This window comes from Vipera berus, assembly GCF_964194415.1.
Source record: "Vipera berus genome assembly, chromosome: 17".
In the NCBI taxonomy this organism is placed as follows: domain Eukaryota; kingdom Metazoa; phylum Chordata; class Lepidosauria; order Squamata; family Viperidae; genus Vipera; species Vipera berus.
Window position 1 is genome coordinate 2005339 of NC_138220.1, and position 22237 is coordinate 2027575.

The 22237-nt window shown below is 47.3% G+C and overlaps 1 protein-coding gene across 1 annotated transcript in view; it reads right to left on the reverse strand.

Annotated features, from left to right (window-relative positions):
• PLCH2 (phospholipase C eta 2) overlaps window positions 1–22237 on the reverse strand; it is a 106705-nt gene that overhangs the window by 27416 nt on the left and 57052 nt on the right. Inside the window, exons 6-13 of the mRNA XM_081341458.1 lie at window positions 10980–11126; window positions 10242–10485; window positions 8787–8916; window positions 6598–6768; window positions 4794–4887; window positions 2021–2224; window positions 996–1116; window positions 703–874 (exon numbers count right to left, since the gene is read on the reverse strand). Of these exons, the coding sequence (XP_081197584.1) occupies window positions 703–874; window positions 996–1116; window positions 2021–2224; window positions 4794–4887; window positions 6598–6768; window positions 8787–8916; window positions 10242–10485; window positions 10980–11126 (1283 nt within the window). The remainder of the gene's footprint in view (window positions 1–702; window positions 875–995; window positions 1117–2020; window positions 2225–4793; window positions 4888–6597; window positions 6769–8786; window positions 8917–10241; window positions 10486–10979; window positions 11127–22237) is intronic.

A 22237-nucleotide genomic window follows, 5' to 3' on the forward strand; every position in this document is an offset into this window, starting at 1 on the left:
AGCTTTTCCGGTTAGGAAACTGCTACCCAAACTTACTGTAGAATAACCTTGGTTCCTTTTTCCTGTTCTTCACAGGCGGTTGAAATGCCAGCCTGAAAACCTGCAGGAATCAGCTCTGCACATGCATCAGAATAACCGAGTTGGAAGGGCCCGTGGAGGTCTTCTACTCAAGCGGAAGACCCCCCATACTGTTTCAAACTAATGGCTGTCCAATCTCTTCTTAAAAACCCCCAGGGTTGACGTGTTCTTTTATGGCGTTGCCACGTTTTGTGAAAATGATTTGATTAAACTTGCTCCAAGTTTAGTAATAAACCAGGACTATTTATCTTTTTCTAGCTTCATTTATGATGGCTTTGCCCTGGTGCCTTAGTGTTAATGGTCTGGGTTCAAGGTGATTTACCTAAACTAAGTAGGCCTCACCAGTGCTGGCTACATTCGATCTTCCCTTCCCTTCCCTTCTTTTATTGTTTGTATCTCACCTTTGATCTTATTTTATCTCCTGTATTACCTAAGGCTGGTCAATGATTAAATAAAGTCCATTGACTTTGACTTTTGATTTTAATTGGCCGTTAGGCAGGACACGTTCGGCTTAAATATAGCGACCACATCCTTGGGAGAGATCAAGAGGAGGATGTGGGCCACATCCTGGCTACCGGGGACGCCGACCAAATCTGATCTGTGCCTAATTTTATCTTGGATTACCTTAACCAAGATTTTCCCCTTGAGGATCTCCGGGGAAGGCAGCTCATTGGGGTCCTCATTGTTGACTGTAGACAAGTCCAGTTTGTCCCCCAAAATTTCCACCAGGTACTGGGCCATTTTTTTCTGCTGGGTGACACTGCAGTGGTTTTCGATGGACAAAATGATGGGGTACCTGTGGGGGGAGATCAGGGAAGCCCACAAGAAACACTAAGAGACAAATACTACCATCGCTGCCGTCAACGTTTACACGCAGTCTACAAAAGTCTTCTGGTTGGAAGAGGGAAAACACATACTCGCTTTTGAGGAAGGCGTATTTGTTGATGGTCTCAATCACGTCTTTGAAAAGGATCTTGGAGGTCAAGGTGTAGCCGTGGTGGACAATAGGCTCGCCCTCTGGGCCATCCCAGCAGTCAACTGCGTAATGGGGAAAGAGACACTGGGAGGTTAGACCTGGGCATCTTGTGTTTGGTTTACGTAGTTGCTGTCTGGAGCCCAAAAATCACGCCAAAAAGTACACCTGTGGGGCTTTGAGAGGCCAACTTTCAAAGCTGCTGATGGGGAAAGACTTCCAGAGGCTGGAGGACTAGCTGGAGAACATGCTTGGCATATGAGCTGAGAACGATCTGAAGGGTTCCAGGCACAACCGGAAAGACAGGCTAGTTTCTCAGGATAGATAGTTGAGTCTCTCTTCTTAGTTGGGAGTGGGGCCAAGCTGGTTTGAAAAGAACGGGACCAAAAAAAAAGCCAAAAGCCATTTGTTTAAAACAAAAAGGTGAATGGGGGAAGGAAGGGGAAAAGTTAAAACTGAGTGAAGGTGAACTAGATGCCTTCAAAAGACCCTCCCAAACTCTCTCCTGGAGAGAGTCGCATTCAACTACAGTGTGCTTACAGCCGCTGGTCTTATCCCCCTGACTACTTCGCTCTAGGTACAGAGACCCCTGCTAGGACACAAAGCCCTACATTTGGCCAAGCCACCGCCAGGAGTTTGCCCCAACTCTCTTTCCTTATAGCTTCCCCAATCGTGCAAGTTTCTTCACAAAAGGTCTGGAAAAATGAGAGAGAGGGAGAGAAGGGGGGAGGGAGGGGGAGAGAGAGAGGGAGAGGGAGAGGGAGGGAGAGGGAGAGAGAGGGAAAGAGGGAGAGAAAGAGGGAGAGAGAGGGAGGGAGAGAAAGGGGGAGAGAGAGAGAGAGACAGAGGAGGGAGGAAGAGAGATCCACAGCTTTGTGGGTCTCTCTAACAGGAAATTGTGGCATTTTGCCATAACACAGCTGGATTTCCAAATGGGACAATTGAAAGTGGGCCCCTCCCGAATCTCACCTTCCACGCATCGGCATCCGGACTGCAGGACCCAGGCATACATGTCCACTCTGGACTGGGACATCAGCTGGTCTCCCATGAGGTAGGTGTTATGAGACGAGGTGATGAAGTAGTGACTCAGAGGGTGAGTCATGTCTTGGTTGACCTGGTAGTGTTCAGGGTTGAAGATGTCCCCAGCAGGGCTGCGCATGTAAGAGGTGAACCCTGTAAAGAAAGGAAAATTCAGGGGTCTGGTTATTCTAGAAGGGCCTTCGGGTGGGGGGTGGGGGGAAGACCCTCCTTAACCCCACGTTGGAATTATTAGGAATGCCCAGAGCCTTGTCAATCCTGGCTGATGTTTCTGGGATTCCAGGCACCTCTGGAAGATAAAGGATGGAGGAGCCAAAGAACTCAAGTTAGAGAGATGCGTCTTCAAGGGACGGAGTCCTCTAGTTCTGAAGTCATAGCATAATTTCCCTGTCAGAATGACTGACAGAGGGGGAGGATGAATTACCAGACACCCCCACCCCTGAATGCTTAACTTCTCAGAGAAAGAGGGATAATTATCAAGACAAAGTCTTAAATATGCTCAAGTAATTACATGCAGGTTTAATTACATCGACACTGAGAGAAAATCCACAGTAATGCAGAAAACCCATCGCGGTCACTGCCGGATGAAATACATGTACATACTCTGAGCATCATCCCTCTCGCCTTCTTCTAGCACACGTCTAGCTGGAAACTCAGCAAAGAAACCAAGCCAGTGGAAAGTCAGATTAAAACAAGGCTGTGCTCTATTATCCAGGCCAGTAAATGCATCTAAACCACCCCCCACCCCACAAACCATCATCCATGGCATTTGAGCCAGCTGGGTCCACGGAGAACTAATTAGGCAGGAGAAAAAGGCTGAGATAGATAAAGCTGCTTCTGAGAGTGGAGTGTTTTGGCTTTAAGCTCTTGAAGCTTTCCCCAAAAGCTTGTTCAACAGCCTTTCGAACGCGGCCCGCTTGCGGGTGGGGGTGGGTGGGAACAGAGTTGGAACGAGTCCTTTCAAATGCTTTCCCTCTGGGTTCCCCAGACAGACACCCCGCCCCCCTCTCCTCCAAGAGCCAGGCTGAAAACTTTAAATTTTTCTTCTTCACCCAGGCCTAATGGTTCGATTTTGGTTGCCTTCTTTCATCGTCTCCAACTGGCTGAACTGATTTTATCCCCCCTGGGTTTCAGTCTGGTTCTGGCTGTTTCCTAATCCTTCCCAACCACAGCTTGGTGTGTTTGTGTGTGTGTGTGTTTCTTCTCCAGTTTGATTTTTGTCTGCACTCTTGGGTGGTGGCCACAGCTATGTCAATTTTTTTTGTTGCTACAGACTACCTAGCAACTAAGGATTGGAAGCCTGTTACAATGATCTCACCTTGGGTGCTTGGCAAATGTATGTCTCTCTGCTGTGTGTGTGTTTGTGTGTGTGTGTGTGTGTGAGAGAGAGAGAGAGAGAGAGAGCATTGTGCCTGCAAGTTCATCAACAACTTTTTTTTTTAAAAAAATAGGAAGTTAATTTGAATCTCGGCACACACAACTTTCATAGCACTTGGGTCTACAGCCACCCCATTATGTGCCTTCCTCTTGGAGGGTGACAGCAGCTTCAGGAAGAAAGAGGGTGAGAAGCTGGAGAAATGTGGAGCCCTGAAGGAGGAACTAGAGACAAAGTGGAAGATTAAGGCCAAAGTGGTCCCATTGATGGGAAGCGCACTCGGGGCTGTGACTCCTAATATCTACGTCTTCCCCGCAAAGCGATGCTTTTTCCCCCTCCCCCAAAATACACGGTCTCTAGGAGATGAGTTTTATTCTTCAAGACCAGGAAGAGGCGGTAGACACATTTGAACTAGCTGAGGCTCCCAAACTTAGTTCAGGGGCGGCCCTAGGCAACACACGTTGCAGCAGTCTAGCCGAAGGCTGATAGAGATCAGAAAGCTAATTCGAAGGAGGATGGAATTAATAGCCATGGATTTCCCCCACACACCTTTTTTTTTATACAAAGAATTTTATGTAGGATTTTTTTTCCTCCCAAGTCAGAAGGCTCTTGATTCTCCATCCATCTCCATTTATCATTGGTTCTCCTTCCCTGATTTCTTATCAGAATCAACAAGGCAGACTCATTTTTCAAACCTGACCCTACCTTAATCCAGCGGCACAGAATCGATACTTTATGAAGGCAGCATCTCCGTAAAGCAAAAGCTTCAGACAATTTTGTGTGTGTGTGGGCGGGGGGGGGGAAGGTCTGTTAGAGTGGGGGGTGGGGGGTGGGGTGGAACGTGGGGACCAAAGGGAAGCCAACATGGCAGTCTCAAGGTCCTACTCAAACATTCATTTTGTTTGTGTAGTTATGACTGTTGTTTTGCGGATCTGGAGTCTGTCTGAGTTGAAAACATTTACGAATGCCGCGGACCTACCGAATTGGCAACGTTTGACCGATGTTTCAATTGAAATCAAACCACTGTACATCAATTAAACTGGGACAATTTGGAGGCCCGTAAAAAGCAACTTTTGGAAAGCAAACCCAGGGGGGGGGGGAAAGGGAGGGGGAGAAATTAAGGGGATGAGGGAGAGAAACAAGCCCGTTTCTCACAAACGAGGATCAGACACCATATTCGGTTTGAACACATGTCAGGTCTCCGTGGGATGGACGCAGCTCCAGAATTTGCGAGCACACAGAACTGTCCCAGATTTGGGTCGTGTGGATGAAAACATCCCACCTGCTCAAGGTGATCGAGTTTGTTGGTAAAAGCAAGAGGGAGCTTACCGTCAATCCCCAGCGCTCCCTGCTCTCTGTTTTCCAGACAAGGTTCAAACTGATGGATAATTTCCAAGCAGTGTTCCTTGGTGACGTCGCTCATCTGAACGAAGAAAAGAAAGGTGATGCAGACAAATTGGGGCATTCAAGGGACATTTTGTCCAGGGGTCTTGCAATGTGGATTTCCCCCCCCCCTTTTTCCAACCATGTCCAGGGTTCGTTTCCTCCCGTCGTGCAAAGAGACGGTCCTCTCATCCTTTGATGCAGGGGGGTGGACCTTCCCTACAAGCTGCCAGCCACAGGCAGGTCATTTTTGGTAAAATGCCAATGGTGGGGCGGGATAACGCCACCCATGCCATCCCAGGAGGCATCCATATTGTGATGGCCAGATTCTCAAGTTCCATAGCAGGGTTTCCCAACCTTGGCGACTTTAAGACCTGTGGACTTCAGCTCCCACAATTCCTGAGCCATGCAACCTTCCCTTCTCTTTCATTTGTCTGTCCTTCCTTCCTTCCTTCCTTCCTTCCTTCCTTCCTTCCTTCCTTCCTTCCTTCCTTCCTTCCTTCCTTCCCTTCGCTTTCATTTTTCCTCCTTCTCTCCCATTCCTTTATTTTTCTTTCCTTCCTTCCTTCCTCCCCCTCCCTCTCTTCCTCTACTTTCATTTTTTTCCTTCCTTCCTTCCCTTGTCGTTCATTTTTCCTTCCTTCCTTCCTCTTTCATTTCTCCTTCCTTCTTCCCTCCCTCCATCCCTCCCTCCCTCTTGGACACTTTCTGACTCCAATCAATTTGGGATGGCTCATAGCACACAGCTCTACCCCCAAAAAAAATTCCAAATAGCAATATGCAACCCAGATGAACTGATCCAGTCATCGCTTCGCAAGCATATTGAAATGCAAGCCCTGGAATCTTTAGCTGACACCGAGCGCTGGGCCAGGATAAATGGATCTGGGTAAGGCTGGGCGCTCAGCCCACTGGAAAGCAGACAGTAAATCAATGTGGAAACACAGAAAAGACATTGTATTGGAGAGTTGTGAGAACGGTGCACGGACCGTTAACTGACAGGGCATAAATACCCTTCAGCCAGGTGTGCCTAGTGGCAGAATCTAGCAAGCTGAAGTAGAAAGGATGAATCATTTAACACAAAGTGGGGGGGAGAGAAGCAGAAAAACCTATCTGGATCTTATGAGGTCATTCAGAACCCCGACATTTAATTGAGGGCAACAATTTTATCAGGATTTGCTTCAATTCACAACGTCGCAGGCCGTCTTGAAATGGCTTAGCAGGCAAGGTTACAAACCAAGCAAAAGAAGAAAGGCAGCAAGGAGAAAAAAAGTACAGGTAGTCCTCAACGTACGGCTAAAACTGAGCCAAAGGTTTCTGTCGCTAAGTGACACATTGGTTAGGTGAATTTTGCTCCCTTTCTTGGCACAGTTCAAAACTGCAGCGGCCCTGAAAAAGGTGACTTATGACCGGGTTTTCACACTTACGACCGTTGCAGCATCCCCGTCTTCACGGGATCAAAATTCAGAGGCTGGTTCCTACCGATGACGGTCACAGGGTCCCCGGGATCCTGCGATCCCCTTTGGCGACCGTCTGTCAAGCAAAGTCAATGGGGGAGCCAGATTCCACTTAACAACTGTGTGACTGACTGACTCGCTTAACGACCGCAGCAAGGAAGGTCGTAAAAGTGGGGCAAAAACTCATTTAACGAAGGTTCAAGGCCTGCGTTTGTTTTTGCGGCTGTGCCGGCTGCTAAAACCCAGGAAATCGGAGGGCTGCACAACGCTGGGAGGGCCGATAGCTTCACGCCTACCTTTTGCTCGCTGTCCAGAAAGCGCTTGAGGTCCTGGGCATCTAGGAAGTCTTTGTGGTTGCTGTAGGAGAGCATGAGGAGGTACAAGTCACGCCGGGTGGACATCATCTTGTAGAAAGCGCAGAATTCTTCAAAGTCCAGGGTGCCCTGGTTGTCATCCGTATCAGCCTCCTGTGGAAAAAAGGGAAGCGAAAAGCAGAATATTTTTTTTTACCCTGTATAGTCCTGTTTCTACTATATTCCACTTGCATCCAATATGGTGTTCAATGACTTGAGGCGGCAGATCCTGCTGAAAATCTCATTTGATCGTGCCATCTATTTGCTCTCCCTGTTAATGCATTCTCCAACCAATTCACATGTAGCTTCTTAGGACTTTGGGGGGAACATTTCAACTTGTGGGGGAAATGGGAAATTTCAATAAATATTCCCCAGCTGCTCACAGGGGAAGGTGTCAATCGATTGCCGAAGCTGGCATTCTGCCTGCCAATCACCCCGGAGCTGGCTTTGATGTGTGAGGATATAACTGCATGGATTAAACATGCAAAACAATTTCTTTTTCTTTCAAAACCCAGGAATGACACAACAATTTAATGAACCACGGGGAAATCAAGAGATCCCTGCTGCACTGCGCCAATTTTATGTCAGAACTCAAGATAGATGGCAAATTAAATTTTACAGGGGGGGGAAAGGTTGAAATTTCCTTGCCAGACATTTAAAAACTCGCTTTAACAAATTAACAGTCTTCTTTTGAAATAGTCTGGTACATCTTTAGTAATAATCGGTGTATCTATTTCCCATTTAATTCTCTCTCTCCACTAGTGCAAATGCACACCACTTTTCTCTACAAATGGAAGTATTTCTTTTCTTAATCTTCCAACATTAAAGAGCGTCATTTCTAACTTTCCACGCTGCTGCTATCTCCTTATTGCGGGCATTTGCAAGGGGCAGCTAATTGAAGCAGAGGAAAAAAAGGAGGAATTTAATAACAAAAAAGGGAGAGAGCTTATTAAAAAAAAGGGACTAACAATAGATACAAGTTCTCTCTTGCCGAGTTTCACAGAAATTGCTTCATTTTTATTTTTTTTGACATTACTGCCTCTAGCTAAGTATGGGCCAGATTGATTGGGAGCAATTCTAAGAGATTTTAGAAGGATTTTTTTTCCCCCAGTATTGCGTCAATGAGCTGGGCAAGATCTGTAAAAACGAAGAGAGATTTTAGCCCTGGCAATTTTAAATAATAGATTTAAGTAGGGAAAGAGGCGGCTGATTGACAGACCAGCATAGGGGCTGTTCAGTCTGAGAATGTAAGTAGAGCCCAACCACACCACTTGTGCCAAGATTAGTTAGATCTCAGTTTAAGAGATTCTCAACAGCCTGGTGAGCTCAATCCTTCATGGGGTCCTTGGTGCTCTCTGAGCTTGGTGGCTTTCTTGCAGAGGTCTCATTACCAACCTAGGTAACACCATCAGTGTTAATGAAATGCAAGAAAACTAACAAAGGAGAATATTTGTAGCTCAGGTTTGACATGAGGGGTTCCTGGCTGCTCTCTGAGTTTGTTTGCTTGGAAATGTTTCATTACCCAAATGAGGTAACACCATCAGCTAGGTAACACTGGTGATGTTACTTAGTTTGGGTCATGGAACGTCTGCAAGAAAACAACCAATGAAGAGAAGGACCAGGGCTGACATGATAGCCGTCTTCCGATATCTCAGGGGCTGCCCCAAAGAAGAGGGAGTCAAGCTATTCTCCAAAGCACCTGAAGGCAGGACAAGAAGCAACGGATGGAAACTCGTCAAGGAGAGAAGCAACCTAGAACTAAGGAGAAACTTCCTGACAGTTAGAACAATTAACCAGTGGAACAACCTGCCTCTGGAAGCTGTGGATGCTCCAACACTGGAAGTTTTTAAGAAGAGACTGGACAGCCGTTTGTCTGAAATGGTGTAGGGTTTCCTGCCTGATCTGGGGGTTGGACTAGATGACCTCCAAGGTCCCTTCCAATGATGATGATGATGATGGGTGAAGAGCTGTGGCAGGGCCCATTTGCAAGCCTACCAAGCTGCAAACCCCAACATCTGGCGGTAAGCCCGAGGCGGGAGACGGCCAGAGCTGCAGCACCCGAGGTCGGCCGTCCCTCCAAGCGCCTCCAGCTGCCTTCATTAGACGCCCTGGTGCACGATGGAGCCTCTTACCTTGAACATCTGTTTCACTTTCTGACGGGGGAGGTTGACGTTCAGCTTGTGCATTAGCTGGAGGACTTCGTTAATGCTCAGGCTGCCATCGCCGTTTTTGTCCGCTTCGTCAAAGGTTTGCTTCAACCACATTTAGCAGGAGTTAAGGAAAAGATGGCTCAGGAAGAAGGGAGGGAGGGAGGGAGAAAGGAAGGGAGGAAGGGAGGAAGGAAGGAGAGGAGGAGGAGGGGGACTGTGGGTTCCTTGGTGCTCTCTGAGCCTGGTGGTTTTCTTGCAGATGTTTCATTACCGAATTAGGTAACATCATCAGTTCTAGAAGGAAGTGGGGGCTGTAGAGGAGGAGGAAGAGGAGGAGGAGGAGGAGGAAGCGTCAACAGCCGCTGCGTGAGAGAAGTCGCAATTTCTCCTGAGTGGAAAGGAAGCTTTGCAAGGATGGAGTTTTGTGGGAAAGGAGGGCACAAAGAGGGCAGAGAGTTAATCCCTCATCTCTGGGAGCAAAGTCCCAACCCTCAGACCCACCCAAACGCTCACGAAAAGGTTTTTTTTAGTAGGGTCCCACTTAGCCCTCAGCTGGATCTAGATGGGCTTATCCCTCTGTCTAAATCCGCATTTAAATGCTATTTTTACCCTGGGGGGAAAAGAATCTATGGATCGATCTGCTTGTTCAACTTGTAGCTTTATAGAGATTCGATGCCACGAAGCAAATGCACGAAGGGAGAATGAAAGAGACGGGAGAAGGCCGAGGAAATCGTGGCAGGCTGGAAAGGATGAGATCTTGGAAAAAGTTCGTGGCTGGGATGGAAGCAGAAAAGATGGGCAGGAACGCTACAGGCTGTGGGTGCAAATCCAATTTAGTCACTTTCTTTTTTTTTCTCTTTTCATCTCGTGCTTTTCCTTCATTTTGTCTCCCGTTCCTCACCGCTTTGCTGCATTTCGTGCTGCTTAGCCCGAAAGGGCAGTTCTCGACTTACGACTACAACTTTTTGCCCCCATCTTGCGACCTTCCTTGGCACGGCCACTAAGGGAATCCCTGCACCTGCCACGTCTGACCCGTGTGACTTAGCCGGTCAGAAGGTGGCAAAAGGAGATCGCCGTGAACCCCGGGAGAGCGCAACGGTCAAATACAGGGGTCCGTTGCCAAGCGTCCAAATTTTGATCAGATTTTGAGGATGCTGCAAGGGTCGTAAGCTCAAAAAAGGGCCACGGAATGGTTTTCTCAGTGCCACTGTAGCTGCAGATGGTCGCTAAATGACTATCTGTAGCATGACAAACACACACACACCAATGGCAATAATAATAATAATAATAATAATAATAATAATAATAATAATAATAATGATGATGATGATGATGATGATGATGATGATGATGATGATGATGATGATGATGATGGAAGGGACCTTGGAGGTCATCTAGTCCTACAAGCCCTGGATCCCCTCAGCCCCAAAAGGATACTGGTCTCTCGTCCTCTGTCTTTTGGAGAGACTGTCTTCATCGCTTATCCCGGCGATTAGATACTTGAGGCCGGTGATCCACATCCGCGCTTCCTCTCCGTTGGAGGACACCAAGTCCAGGGACTCCATGTGGTCCCCATAGTAGATGGTGAAGCAGCAGTTGGGATTGAAGCTGCCGTCAGCGTAGCGCTGGAAGATCTCTGACTGCTTCCCTTCGCACACTTCCTGGATGGAATCTATGGAGACTGCGGGGGCGGGGGGGGGGAAAGAGAAAAATGGCAGAATTAGAATGCAATGCTTCTTCGCCTTTCTTAAAGAAGAGACTGGACGGCCGTTGGTCTGAAATGGTACGGTCTCTCCTGTCTGAGCAGGGGGAGGGCTGGACTAGAAGACCTCCAAGGTCCCTCCCAGCTCTGTTCTGCATTTTATTCCTCTGAGCAAAGGCAGGTTCCCTTCACAACCTTGTGGCTGACACTGCTGTGATTCATTTAACAAATGTAGCCAGGAAGGTTGTAAAATGGGGCAAAATTCAACTTAACAACCGTCTTGGGTCACTTGTGATTGTAAGTCAAGGACTGCTTCTGCGGGGATTTAAAAATCAATGGTAGCCACTGAGTAACAACACGGAAGGAAGAGCCTCTACCACTAGAAGCACCGGGTTGGCTACTGCGTAACACAAAACACCGGACTAGACGTCTTACCTCAATCGTGGACCGCTCGACCGAAGCACTTCACTTACTTTTAGCTTTTTCGTTTTTTCGCGAGGGTCTCCAGCGAATGCACGACTTGTGTTCATCCAGGTAATAGAATCGGACGAGACCTTTGGAGCTGCCTCTAAGTTTGATCATCTGAGTGCCGGCTTGCATGGAGCTCATACATTTTTCCACTATAGGAAAGAAAGAAAGAAAGAAAGAAAGAAAGAAAGAAAGAAAGAAAGAAAGAAAGAAAGAAAGAAAGAAAGAAAGAAAGAAAGAAAGAAAGAAAGAAAGAAAGAAAGAAAGAAAGAAAGAAAGAAAGAAAGAAAGAAAGAAAGAAAGAAAGAAAGAAAGAAAGAAAGAATTGTTATGCTCAAGGGTGTGCGCATCGTGCTGCATGCTTGATTTTCAGAGGTCAAGACAATGAAGTTTTTATGGGCAAATCACGGTGTGGGTTTAGAAAAAATGCATTTGCAGCTGCAAATCCCAGCGTGGAGTTTTGCAGGCATTTGTTTTAGCTGCGAGCTGCTTCTCAAAACACAGACTGGTGTGAAAAATCAATACATAACTGCATTCCAGGGAGGGAAAAGATGCCGGATTTGCAAATTGGGTAAATCTGCTTGTCTGATGGATTTACTGCTATTTATCCTTCACTACCTCACAGTGATAGCGTTAGAACGACTCTTTTGTCAATCTTAACCCCAAATTGCAATTCAATCTGATTACTCTTTATTACCTTAAGTTTCTGGTTGCATTGACGCCTTTTCTTAGTTACTGCCTAGCTGATCTGAGCGATGTGTTCTCTTAAAAAGGGCACCTAATTCTGTGTCATAGCTGGCGAGATCTATAGAGAGAATAGATCTCCACAGAACTTTTGTATGGATTCTTCATATGGAATCATAGACACGCTGGGCTAGATGGGACCTTGGAGGTCTTCTAGTCCAACCCCTTTACCCAAGGCGGTAGGACCGTATACCATCCCGGACAAATGGCAACCTTTAATTTAATTTAAGGTTTTAATTAAAAAAAACTTTCATAATTCTTTGATTCCAAGGCTGCTAAACCCTCAGGAAAAAGGGCCCTTGCAAAAGACTCTTTTGTGCTTTTCGCTGGAAATCTGACAGCCGCTCCGAAGCTCTAGACAAATCCAATTGATCTTTCTGTCATTTTCGGGTGGAAGGCCAAAGCACCCTTTTAAAATGGGAGTAAAAATAAAACATTGACATGCACCGTGGCCAAAAAAAAAAAAAAAGTGACAGCACCGTCCTCTGATTTGGTTTTGTTTTATTCTGATCTGACAGGAAAAGTCCGCAGGTCAGCTCGCACGATATGAAACTGCAGCAAAGCAAGAGATGTGAGGGTTTGGCCGCCCTATTACAACGGCTGGGTCTTTTAAATAATCCCATTTCATTTGGGAAGGTATTAAATAAACGCACTTAACACCTTCCCAAAATTACAGATCTACCTCTATGGTTTGAATACCTGGAAACCCAAACTCTTGTCGATTGCCCCCAAAGAGAATAAAATTATCCATCATTTTTCAAAGTCAACTTCTCCAAGTCAACACTAATTGAATTTTTCAGCTTCAGAGCTGACATTCGGTGCATAATTCCTTGAGAGAGGGGGCATTCAAATAGACACCCACCCCCCAAATTCTGACTGGGATATTAATAGGATTTGCAGGTGTTCATCTCCAGATAGACAACTGAATGGCTGCCTCGACAGCTTTAATATTTGGGGGGCTGAAAGATGAAACGCGAGTGACTAATGCCTTTTGTGGCTGAAAAGAGTGCCTGGTGGCACCGGGGCATATCTGCCAGAAAGCCTCTTAAGTCAAGCAGGAAAACAAAGCCGCTGTGTCTGTTCAGCCTCAGGACTCCGTGTACAAGGAAACATGACTAGCTCCTGATGGGTGGAAGGATTCAGATCTTCCTCAGCCATCTGGATTTTATTTGTGACCCAGGACCATTTGCAAGTGCTTTTCAGTTTAAAGACTCAGGTTGAGGAAGCGTAAGGGTTTCAGAGTATTAGTGCTGGATTGGGTCAAAGAGAGCCATTCCCAGAAAACTGGCATTCAGGGATAGACTACTACTGAGGGGGGAGGTTCTACAAATCGCAAATCTGCCCCCCCCCACAAATAGATCTCGAAAGCGATCCAAGCCAGCAGTTGGAGTGCTAACCCTGCGGAGGGTTACAGGAATTGGGTATGATTAGTTTAGTGAAAAGCAGGAATAGGGGATGACATGATAGGAGTTTTCCAATATTTGAGGGGCTGCCACAAAGAAGAGGGGGGCGGTCCAACTCTTCTTCAAAGCCCCAAAAGGCAGGACAAGAAGCAACGGATGGAAACTCGTCAAGGAGAGAAGCAAACTAGAACTAAGGAGAAACTTCCTGATAGTCTGAACAATTAACCAGTGGAACGGCTTGCCACCAGAATTTGCGGGTGCTCCATCACAGGAGGTTTTTAAGAAGAAACTGGACAACCTTTTGTTTGAAAATGGAATAGGGTCTCCTGCTAGAGCAGGGGGCTGGACTAGAAGACCTCCAAGGTCCCTTCCAACTCTGATGATGACGACGTCCTAATTGGAGACTCAGAGGATTACCTAACGCAAGTAAAACCTTCAAAGCCACAAAGTGACCTACTTATTGGGTCTGCCCGCCTTGTGTTGTGTCTTTATTTAAAAGACCCATAAGCCACTTTTCCAAAGAAGTGGCAAAATGTTACCTTATAAAAGTATTTCAGGGCAAGCCTCCACCTCTACATTGAAGGAATGAGGCAGAAAGACCGTTTTATAACGGCCATGGCATTTAAAATAACTGTAACATTTAAAATATAAGCATCACCCTAATTTTTAAAAGAAGCCGTTTCTTTAAAATGCTAAGCAAGTACCACAGAAAAGTCAAAACCTCAGCTGGGAGTTGAGGTCCACAGGTTGTAAATTTGCCAAGCTTGGAGACCCCCTGTTCTAGAGGAAAGGGACTCAGGGGTCCCATCTTACCAATTCGGCCCATCTTCCGTTTGGGCGCCGTCACAACGCTGCCACCAACCCAGAAAAACGCTTCTGCCAGGCGGGCAACCGAAAACCTGCTTTGGAGCAGAGAAGACAGGGACGGATCCATGCCAGAAGATTCCTGCTTTTGGTCCAAAGCTCCACAAGCTCCAGGAATCTTCAGTAGCAAAACAGACCTGAGCCTTCTCTGACTAGACCTTTAATTGTCATTTTTTCCTTCCTTTTTTAATAAAAAAGAAAAAGTGGACACCATTCCGGCTAATTTCGCTTGGGAGCTCATTCCTGTCCTTCTCGGAGGCTACGAGGCAAACCTTGATTAATCCCGAGCCTAGGGCTTTGAGAAATTAAAACAGCAACCGGCCGCAAAATTAAATATCTATCTATCTTCTTTTTCTTCTTCTTCTTCTTCTTTTTTGCTTGCAGTGTCTCATCATCCGTTCTCCCCAAGAACTAGCCACAGTTGGAGACAGGTGAGTTTTGGTAGCTCCGTGGCTCTCGTCCTCCCATTTCTTCTCCTGCCTGATCTGGAGGGTATTAGATGCGTTCCTTGTGAGTGACAGCTGTCTCTCCTCCACAGTGCTGGCTAGTGCTGGGGAGCCCCCACCCCCGCCACATCTGGGAGAGGGAAGCGCCTGAAACCCTGACGAGCTTCCGATGCCAGCTTGCGAAGACGTCTGGATGGGCAGTGCAGAAGGAAGCCCTCCGGCCTTGGCACGGCAGTGGCCACGGATGGTGATGGGCACTGCTTGGGATCCATCTGGGTTATTGCTTAATCCCGTCTTTGATCCAGATCTTGTTTTGGGGAGGCTGGAGAGCCCGATTCACGTGTTCAGAACCACCCCAAGCCTCCTTCTTCCTGCTTTTCCTTTTTCAAAAGGGGCTGTTGTAGAAGTGCTTACCCAGAAAATTTCCAGGACACTCGTCCAGTCCGGAGGACGACGGGAGAGAGAAAAAAAAGCTATCCCAAGCTCAGTGCCCGCAATTCATGTTCGCCTGCAGCTTAAATCTGGTTAATCCCAAAGCCATTGCTTGCTTCTGTTTTATCCGGTCGAGAGATTTAAAGGTTGTGTGTGTGTGTGTGTGTTTGTGGTTCTGTGTGCGTTAGAGGTGCTGCAGCTGTAGGAAACTCAGACCAAACGGAGGGTTTGGTTTGATGTTATTTTGTTGTTTTCCCTGCCAGACAAATCCCTGTCCAGCTTTAAAAAAAGACAACGGCGCTCTGGATTTTGACCGAAGTTTTCTTAAAAACGAGAGGCAAAGAAGGAAGTTCTTACTAGCCAAATTCTGAGATGGAATTCTGTCCAGGTTTTGCTAAATTTCCCAACGGGGTTCTAAATGTCCTTGCGCTGTGTGCAAAAATATGGAGCCAATTCTAGGGACAAGAGTCACTAATGCTGTTGGAAGAATGACGGAGGTGTTCCCCATTTCCCAGAAAAACACACTTTCTGCAATCACACATACAGACCCGCAAATAGTTAATCGGTGAATAGGACAAATTTAGGATGGAGTGGGGGGGGGGGGGAAAGTCAGCTAAGATTCTGTCCAATAACACAGAGGAATTGGGATGCAAGAGAAACTGTTAAAAAAAAACTTTGGGGGGTTTATTTTGGCAGAAGTTAAAAAAAAAGTGAGCTATGGATTCAAAGTTAGGAATATCTACTTCAAAATTAAACGAGTGAGTGAGTGAGTGAGAGACAGAGACAGAGACACACACACACTGAGAGAGAGAGAGAGAGAGGGGAACGCTCAACAGAGCAAGAATTAAATAAAAGGGACAGGTGGAGCACAAGGCCCAGGGAACGCAAAGCCAACACGTAGCAAAGATGCAGATCATTTTTATGCTCCTGGTCAACTGGGGCTGCACGACTGGGCAAACGCTAAGCCAACGTCAAGAAAATGAGAAGGGGGCAATGGGTATCTAATAGGGTCTGAAATCCCACAGGACTCGGCTCCAGGCCTTTTAAATGGCCAAGAGCCGCTCCGTTGCGTTCATCCAATTAACGAAGTGACGACTTTGAAGGGATTCGCCGGAGAGTTGTTTCCACTTTGCCGAGGAGAGTAGAGCACTCGCTGCTTTTACAAAGAGCTTTCCCAGCCTTTCCTAGCGGTAATGAGGGCTCTCTTGATTTACGCCGAGCGCTTGTCCAGTTCAGGAAGCCCGGTTTACGCCATTCAAGACTAGACAAAAGGTCCCCAGCAAACCATCTCGATCTAAATGTTCTACTTACCCCTTTCCACCCACCCCTTCCCCTTGCTAAGGGCTAAAAGTTTGCTAATTAAACAGGGGAAAAACAACCCCGTTCATTATCGCTTGATGCTAGCCTTCATTTCAAGTTGCAATGTCCAATTGTTTGGTGTGGGGTGGGGGGGCAGTGCTGCATTTTTCTATGGCAATCTGGTTAGAGTTCTGGGATCAAATGAGGAAGGTGGAAGTTCTGAAGAAGCTTGGCGTACTGCCTATGTAATATAGGAACTGTTATTCCTTCTCCCAAATTCCCTAGGAACCGACCCTTTAAAGACCCCCAGGGGTGGAGGGGGAGAAGCAGAAGGGAAAACTGGATTAGGGAAATATTACCCCATGGCAACGTTGCCCAAAGCTTGGGGCAGCTGAAAACTCAGACAATCACCTGTCTGAGATGGTATAAGGTCTCCTGGTCGAGCGGGGGGCTGGACTAGAAGACCTCCAAGGTCCCTTCCAGCTTCTATTCTATTCTATTCTATTCTATTCTATTCTATTCTATTCTATTCTATTCTATTCTATTCTATTCTATTCTATTCTATTCTATTCTATTCTATTCTATTCTATTCACGTCTAGCCAACATGGGCCTTTGTGTAATTCCCACCCCACAAGTTTTAACCCTGGCCTGGGGGCAGCGGAGAATAGACCCGCTCTATTCATTGCCTGTCAGAGGTTTAAGGACCCCCAATCTTGTCTTTCCATTAATTCTGCCCTCTCAAGAGTTTCCTTCTAACCTTGAACCCCGGGACTTTGAAGTCATCCTGCCAGAGCTGGCTGACCTTTCTTAAAAAAAAACAACAGCAACAACAAAACAACAACGATCAAAGCAACCTGCTGGATCTCCAGCCAATTGCTTGCTCAGACGAAGGAGAATGGGGGTAGGGGTGGGGGTACCTGTCAAAGAAGGGCTCTCAGCCAATTTTCTGCTGAAATTCCCCCAGAAAGGACAAAACTGGAATTCTTTAATTTGCTGCCAATTCTAATTACTGTTCAGCGAAAAACCGATTGAAGAGGCCGGTGGAATGCGGTCCTTCCCTTCCAGTTCTCTAGTTTCACGGCCTGCCCGTCCAAAAATTCTCGCTTCTTGAGGTCTCTTTGCTTCCTGCCACGGTTGCCCGCCCGCAGCTGCTGGGTTGCTCCTGAATGACAATTCCCAATAGCCCCAGGGCCAGCATTCATAGAACAGAGGCACTGGGGGAGCTGTGGTTCAACCCCATCTGGAAAGCCAGAGGTTCCCGGAAAGCTACGGTTTTGAACTCAGAACCTGTTGCCCGCCTGATTTTTCTGACCAGCTTCTTCTACTGAAGAACAGGAAGAGTTAATGCCACTTTATAATGCCCTGGTGAGACCACCATTGGAATATGGCGCCCAGTTTTGATTGCCACGATATAAAAAAAAAGATGTTGAGACTCTAGAAGGTGCGCAAAGAGCAACAAAGATGACCAGAGGGCTGGAGGCTAAAACATATTGAGAACGGTTGCAAGAATTGGGAATGTCTAGTTTAACGAAGAGAAGGACGAGGGGGGACAGGATAGCAGCCTTGCAATATCTAAGAGGCTGTCCCAAAGAAGAGGGGGGTCCACCTGTTCTCCAAAGCATCCGAAGGCAGAACAAAAAGCAATGGATGGAAACTAATCAAAGAGAGAAGCAGCCTAGAACTAAGGAGGGATTTCCTGAGGATAATTAATCAGTGGAACAGCTTGCCACCAGAACTTGTGGGTGCTCCATCACTGGAGGTTTTAAAGAAGAGATTGGACAACCATTTGTCTGAAACGTTCTAGGGTCTCCTGCTTGAGCAGGGGGTTGGACTAGATGACCTCCGAGGTCCCTTCCAACTCTGTTATTGTGTTACTGCAATCGGTTCTTGAGGTGAGAAAAAAAAGGGGGGGAGATACAAAATCATTAATTAGAATAATGTAAATACACTTCTTTCCTTCTGTATTGCTCTGTCTTTTCTTTAAGAGCAGAGGATCATAGGGCTGGAAGAGGGACCTTGGAGATCTACTGTTTGTCCCATAGCCAACTTGAACTCTCATCTACATGCTGATCTCAAAACCTTGGCAGCACAAAATAATTTTGCAAGGTAGGCTGGTGTTTTTTAAAATTCTTGAGTCTAACTGGGCTCTCTGTGTGTGTTTGTGTGTGTGTGTGGTGTGTAGCATTCATCTCAGGTGTGGCATAGAGAAAGAGGATGTGCAGGGCTCTGGACCGACATTTTTCCCAGGTCCATTTAGACGTGATGATGACTGAACCGCTAATCTTTTGCAAGGCACGTCCAAGGCCACTCGGCTACAATCCTGCCCTAACAATTTAAAGAATGCCTGTTGGGTGGTTATTTGCAAGGGCTTAAAGGGTTCAACAGCTTCTAATGGGCAGCTTGTAATTATCATCGTCACCGCTTGCTTCTATTTATAGCACATTTATTATAAATAATTCAGAATGGTTACTGAACTGCAAGTTGCAGAAAGAAGACAATCTAAACAGTGGTTAATTCCGCAATTACCGTAATTTAAGAGAGCAGCAGATGCATGAATTTTGGGTTTTGTTGTTTTTTTTTCTCTTTTAAATCACTGCGACAGCTTCAGATTCAAAACCGTTTTGTCAACTGTGTGAAGTTGGTTGGGAAATAGGAGATCGAGAGCTACTCAACCTTCACAGGATGCACCCAGAGATTTTTAAGCTTATTGTTTGCTAAACAATCGTTTTCTACTCCGTATGACTTATTTTGTTACTGTTCTCCATCTGTAGTGCCTTTTGAGGAATTTTAACTGTAATATTTTGAGAGTTAATTAAGACTTTATAACTCTCTCTCTCTCTCTCTCTCTCTCTCTCTCACACACACACACACACACACACACACACACACACACAAACCTATGAGTTACTGCAAGGAGCAGCAAGAATGCAAAGGCTGACCCCACTTAACCCCCTTAAACAAACTTTAAACGGGACTGCAGAGTTTGTGGGTTCGGCAAGCCCATGCCACGAGTTCAGGAGGCGCGAAAAAGCCAGCACAGGCCTCAGCGCAACCTGAGAATCAGCCACCAGCAACGCTGGCAACTGCCCGACAGATCTGACACACTGCCAATCAAGCTGTCTGGCAGAGCTGGGTCCCACAGCAACTCACCCCAAAATTTCTATAATGTAGAAAGTCAGGCAAATCGCGCCCCCACCCCCCAAAAAATAAAAAAATCAGCAATCTGGACGTTGCTCCCTGCTCGGGAAGGCCCACATCCCAACTTGCCAAGAGTTTTGGGTCCTTTCTGGACCAGACGAAGAGGGTTAGGGTTTAAAGGATTTGCGGTCCATGAACCTGGCCTGGGACCCATCAAAGTGGGGAGGAGGAGGAGGGGGGGTTAGGGTTTCGCTACGCAGGGCAGCAACCTGATGCCGGCTGCAGGTGAGAAATTGGAGGACAGATCCAAGTCAGCCAGTAGGGAGATGAGTCTACGGGAGTCTTGTCCAAAAGAGAAATATAACCCTGGCGACTCTCGTATCCTGGGCTGTTTTTCTCCCACTGTTGGTTTTTTTTTCCCCTGAAGGCAGCGCCATTCCTGCAGATGCTGACATTTCACCCACAGGTGGGCAGTCCACAAGCAAGGTGCATCACCTAGGGCAGGGGTAGGAGGCAACCTGGGCTCTTTTACGACTCGTGGACTTCAACTCCCAGAATTCCTGAGCCAGCATGTGGCAGGAGTTTCCACCTCGATATATTGTGTGGACTCAGAAAAACAGGGCAAAAAGCCATATATTCTATACTTTTGTCTGTCTGTCTGTCTGTCCGTCCACCCATCTCTCTCTCTCTCTCTCTCTCTCTCTCTCTCCATTCTTCCATCCATCCATCCGTCTACCTACCCATCTCTATCCATCCATCCATCCTTCCATCCATCCATCTACCTACCTATCTCTCTCTCTATCCATCCATCCATCCATCCATCCATCCATCCATCCATCCATCCATCCGATGCATGACTCTGGGCAGTTTAGAAATAATAAGATATTTGCTTTAGATTTCCCAAGCACAGAAAAGGCCCTCAAAGACTCTGCATGGTTAGTCCAGAATTACAGGTAGATATACAGGTAGATAGCTATGTTCGACACAGAGTGCACCTGTTCTGCTGGAAAGGTGGAAAATGACAGAGAATAAAAATACCAACTTAGGGAGGAGGGAGAAAAAATAACCGTCAGAGAAACGGACTTTCAAGTCGCATCTCTTGCTGTAAAGCTTGCATAATACCCCATGGGGGGAAAGGGAAGAAAACGCAGCCTGGGTTATTATTTATATCTCTTTGCAGCTGGGATGTCAGCGCTTCAAAGGCCAGGGGTCCTCAGCCGGGGCCAAAGCATCGAATAACGAGAGAGGTTTCGGCTGCGGTTGGGTTCTCTGAGCTGTTCACGCTTCTTTAAAGATGCTCACTGTTCTCAGAGGGGTCTCTAGAACGGGTGATCACTCATCTAAGTTAGAGTTGTTTGGCACACAGACCAAACCATTGGGGGGGGGGGGAAAGAGATTGATTCAAAACAAAATCAGGTAAATTTCTAGTCACATGGCATCCTCAACTGTTGACTATCTGGGGCGCGAGGGAGGGAGGGAGGGAGGGAGGGAGGGAGGGAGGGAGGGAGGAAGGAAGGAAGGAAGGAAGGAAGGAAGGAAGGAAGGAAGGAAGGAAGGGAGGGAGGGCTCTCTTTCTCTCCCCCTCCCACAGAGGGCTTTCAGGTTTTTTACACACTCCTTGTACCTAAAGGGTGACCTACCATCCCCATTTTCACAAAATAGAAACTGCTCCTTGCCCCAGAGCTACACAGACAAGGAACGGGGTGTCCTTGTACAAAGGGACTTCTGCCTTGTTACCATCGCCTGATTTTGCCTCCACGGGGAAGTTTCGGGGGGGGGAGGGAGTTGGGCTTCGATACCATTACAAACAATGAGCAACCACCCAGAACAAACAATTTTTTTAAAACCCCAACTTTTCTCCAAAAGGCTCGCAGCCGGGGAAAGAGCTGCCCCCCCCAAACCCGAAACCAACCCGCCGTAAGAAGCCCGCTCCAAGCTCCTTGCATAACAAAGATGTGTCTCCTTGGGACCCCGACTAGCTTCTTCTTTCCCAGCCAGGGCTGACCTGATCCTGACAGCTCCATCCCTTAAGGAAAGGCTGGAGAGGGGGGGGGTTCTGTGGGTGGGTGAGTGGGAGACGGGAGCTTGCCCAGCGATCCTGCCTTACCTTGATCGGGGCTGAGGCACGGGGCGGTTTTCAAATCGTCCATATTCCAAAAGGGGGGTCAAGGAGGATGAAGAGGAGGAGGAGGAGGAGGAGGCAGCCAAAGTGCCACGGGAGCCAGGAGGGAGAAGCATCACTCAAACGCCGCTGCCGGCAGCATCTGGGAGGCGTTCTCAGCCACGCCAAAGGAAGCATCTCAGCGGCGCAAAAGCCCAAACTTCCTGGGAGAAGCAGCGGCTTCGCTCCGGCCTCATCCTGGTCCACGGCCAGAATGGCAGCTGGGCAGGTAAGGAGAGAAGGACGGGGCCGGAGAGAAAAGAAGGACAAGAGACCAGCAGAGAGAGAGAGAGAGAGAGAGAGAGAGAGAGAGAGAGAGAGAAAGAAAGAGAAGGGGATGACTTCTCTCCCCCCCCTACTTTGATGTTCGGCCACTTGGGTTGATGCTAGCTGATCTCCCTGCAAAGGTGGCAATTCGATCTCCTGACACTCAAGCGGGGGGGGGGGGGAGAAAGTTCGCGGAAGAGGCAACACATATCACAGGCACAACCCTTAGAAGCCGCTCTTTCACACCTCCTCCACATGTGCTGATCGCCCACCCCCTCCCCCAGGTCCCACCTTCAGTCCTGTGTCTCTGCCTCAGTCTTTTAAGCTGTAAAATGGGAAGGCTTGCGTCCCGTAACGCTTTCCCATAATAAATATATCCTCAGCACACACACACACACACACAAAACACAGACATCAGACGACTGATGCGCTGGTTAGACGTTGCAGTTTAAAAACCCAGACGCCCCCAAATTAGCGCCAAGTCCTCATGTGAACACCTAACAGGACA